General features: G+C 57.6%; 1 protein-coding gene across 1 annotated transcript in view; it reads left to right on the top strand.

Moving 5' to 3' along the window:
- Mvd (mevalonate diphosphate decarboxylase) overlaps positions 1-3,165 on the top strand; it is a 10,243-nt gene that overhangs the window by 5,371 nt on the left and 1,707 nt on the right. Inside the window, exons 4-7 of the mRNA XM_021220594.2 lie at positions 730-1,085; positions 1,397-1,471; positions 1,617-1,835; positions 2,224-2,339. Of these exons, the coding sequence (XP_021076253.1) occupies positions 730-1,085; positions 1,397-1,471; positions 1,617-1,835; positions 2,224-2,339 (766 nt within the window). The remainder of the gene's footprint in view (positions 1-729; positions 1,086-1,396; positions 1,472-1,616; positions 1,836-2,223; positions 2,340-3,165) is intronic.

Genomic DNA, 3,165 nt, shown 5'->3' with positions numbered 1-3,165 from the left:
CCCACACCCACAGTGACACACCTACTCCAACAAGGCCACACCTCCTAATAGCGCCACTCCCTAGGGCCAGTCAGATACAAACCACCACAGCTCCCGTTGTTGGAGCTCCCTGTACGCAGGCTCTGAGTTTGGCCTTTCCCAGAATGCACTTGACCACCAGACCCTCTACGCATTTGTGTGAGGGCCCTTCAGCTCCCAAGTGACACAAGCTACTTATCTTGAGGCATGGCGGGGGTTGGGGGATGTTCTTGGCTCCCCCAGAGAATTTCAAGGCCGTGGCCCAGCTTCAGGCATGGCTGCCTTCCAGCTGTCTGACCCACACACGGTCAGGAGCGCTCCTCTCCCATCCGTATTCTCTCTGCTTCTTGCCTTGGATCGCTGCGGGGCAGGCAGCCCTCACAGCGGTGAACTTAGCCCACATCCGTCCTAGATCTCCTGGTCCTGCCGACCCCTGTGTTGTCCTGAACTGGAGGTGTAGGTGAGCCTTGAGGCAGGGTCACCTTCTCAGGAATGCTGAACTCAGGGAAGACCCCATGACGCACACAGCGCTTACCTCACTGCCTGCCCGACTGCCTTCCCGGTGCCTCAGGCTCTCACCTGGTGGCCTTCTCATCCCCTCCTTCCCTCAGTGCCCCACTTGGGTGCAGCTCCTCAAAGAAACTTCCCCACCCCAGGTCCCGAGGCGGTTTACTAGACTGACTACATTTCCAAACCCAGTACCAAGTGAAGCAAGGCGGAGCTGGGAGCTGCGGGCCCAGACGCCAGAGTCCCAGCTCTGCCTTCTCGGAAATCTCGTTTCTCATAAGGTGGGGAGGACGCTCCAGGCAGAGCTGTGTAGCACATTAACCCTTGCCCCCGCCTCTGTCTCTCCTGCTGTACCTTCAGCCTATGCCCTGGCCCAGGCCTACGGGGTTGAGGGAGATCTCTCCGAAGTGGCTCGGCAGGGCTCGGGCAGCGCGTGCCGCAGTCTCTATGGGGGCTTCGTGGAGTGGCAGATGGGGGAACAGGCCGATGGGAAGGACAGCATCGCCCGGCAGATAGCCCCAGAGTGGCACTGGCCCCAGCTCCGAGTCCTTATCCTCGTGGTAAGTAGGTGGGCATTCTGCTGGTGCAGGCATGGCTGCTTAGCAAGGGCTGGGGGGCTGGGAATGGAAGGGACAGTAGCTATAGCGCAAACTTCACCAGGATCCTAGGCCGGTGGGGACTAGACAACAGACCAAGGCTGATGGTGGTAGGCGGTTAGGTCAGGAGTGGCTCCCACACGGCCTGGATGTGCCCCTCTTCCATGATGTCCCCATCGAGGACTTCAGGGTTGGGATGGCAGAGGGCAAGACCAAGTGATAGTCTGTGGTCCTGGGTTCCCTGCAGCCCAGGCTCAGCGTTACCTCCCATTCAGGTGAGTGCTGACAAGAAGCAGACGGGCAGTACGGTGGGCATGCAGACCAGTGTGAAGACCAGCGCCCTGCTCAAGGTAGGCTTGCTGGGGACGGGGAAGACCAGAGACCAGCACGCAAGGTTGGGCTCCCCTGGTGGGTGGATCGGTCCCGGAAGTCCTGGGCCCAGACCTGCTGCCAGAGAGTGTGCCTGCCCGCCCACCCACCCACCCCACCTTGCAGTTCCGGGCTGAGTCTGTTGTGCCTGAGCGCATGAAGGAGATGACCCGCTGCATCCAAGAGCAGGACTTTCAGGGCTTTGCCCAGCTGACCATGAAGGATAGCAACCAGTTTCATGCCACCTGCCTGGACACTTTCCCGCCCATCTCCTACCTCAATGACACCTCCAGGCGCATCATCCAGCTAGTCCACCGCTTCAACACCCACCACGGGCAGACGAAGGTGACAGGGTGTGGGGGAGGTGCAGGCATACAGAGGGCTGGCTGCTGGGAACGTGGGCTGCTGCCACCGCCCCCCTGCCCTCGCCGCCGCCGAGGGTGCGGGTGGCCTCTGGGACGGGGCCTCAGGACCTTGCTGACACGGCACAGACAAGCTCCACCCGACAGTTCTGGCTTGTTCTGTGTTTCTGTGTCTTGCCCAATTCGCAGCCTGGTAGCCTGTCCCTGAACTCCAGGCATAGGTGACTCACACCAGGGTGTCTGGTTGATACCACTCCTTGGTTTGATTCCATGGGCCCCATACAGCTCTGGGAGACCCTAGGTACCCCAGCAGGTAGAAGGTCAGAGCCAAGGGTTCCGAGCTAACGATTAGAGACACACTTTGGTTCTAGGTCGCATACACATTTGATGCTGGCCCCAACGCTGTGATCTTCACTCTGGAGGACACTGTGGCTGAGTTTGTGGCAGCTGTAAGACACAGCTTTCCCCCTGCAGCCAATGGAGACAAGTGAGTGTGTACCTTCCTTCCCGCATTGAGAGGCACAGAACATTCTAGGAACAAATGGTAGTCACAGCGCAAAACCCGGTGCACACGGATCATCCTGTGGGGACACAGCCACAGCACGTGCCACACCTTGCAGTTGTGTGAACAAATACCATTATCCCCCTTCTAAGAAATGACATCTCATCTGCGTGAGGTGGCTCACACCTGCTCAGGAGCTCAGTCCCAGGCTGGCCTGGCCTACAGTGTGAGACCCTATCTCAAAAAGGTGAATTTCCAATTTTTTTTTTTTCTAATTTTTGGGTTGTTTGTTTGTTTGTTCAAGAGTTTCTCTCTGTAGCCCTAGCTGTGCTGGAATTTGCTCTGTAGACCACACCTGCCCCAAACCTCTGCCTCTGCCTCTCTGCCCCTCTGCCCTTCTGCCCTTCTGCCCCTCTGCCCCTCTGCCCCTCTGCCCCTCTGCCCCTCTGCCCCTCTGCCCCTCTGCCTCTGCCTCCTGAGTGCTGGGATGTCAGTGCTGCCAGGTAGGTACTGGGAACCTAGCCCGGGATCCCTGCAAGAGCACCGAGTGTTCTCAGTCTCTGAGCCACCGCTCCAGCCCACAAGTGAATTTTATTAGGAAATCAGTGCATGAGGCCCTCAGATGAACGTGTTCAGAATCTGATAAATTTGAAGTGGGGGATTTAAGCAAAGCCCCAGTTTCTTTTATACTGAACAAGTTTGAGCCTGTGAGTCTGTGGTTTCTTTCTTTTTTCTTTCTCTCTTTCTTTCTTTCTTTCTTTCTCTCTCTCTCTCTCTCTCTCTCTCTCTCTCTCTCTCTCTCTCTCTCTCT

This window comes from Mus pahari, chromosome 20, assembly GCF_900095145.1.
Source record: "Mus pahari chromosome 20, PAHARI_EIJ_v1.1, whole genome shotgun sequence".
NCBI lineage: Eukaryota > Metazoa > Chordata > Mammalia > Rodentia > Muridae > Mus > Mus pahari.
Note: the sequence above shows the minus strand (reverse complement) of the source record. Positions and strands in the feature narration are given on the sequence as shown.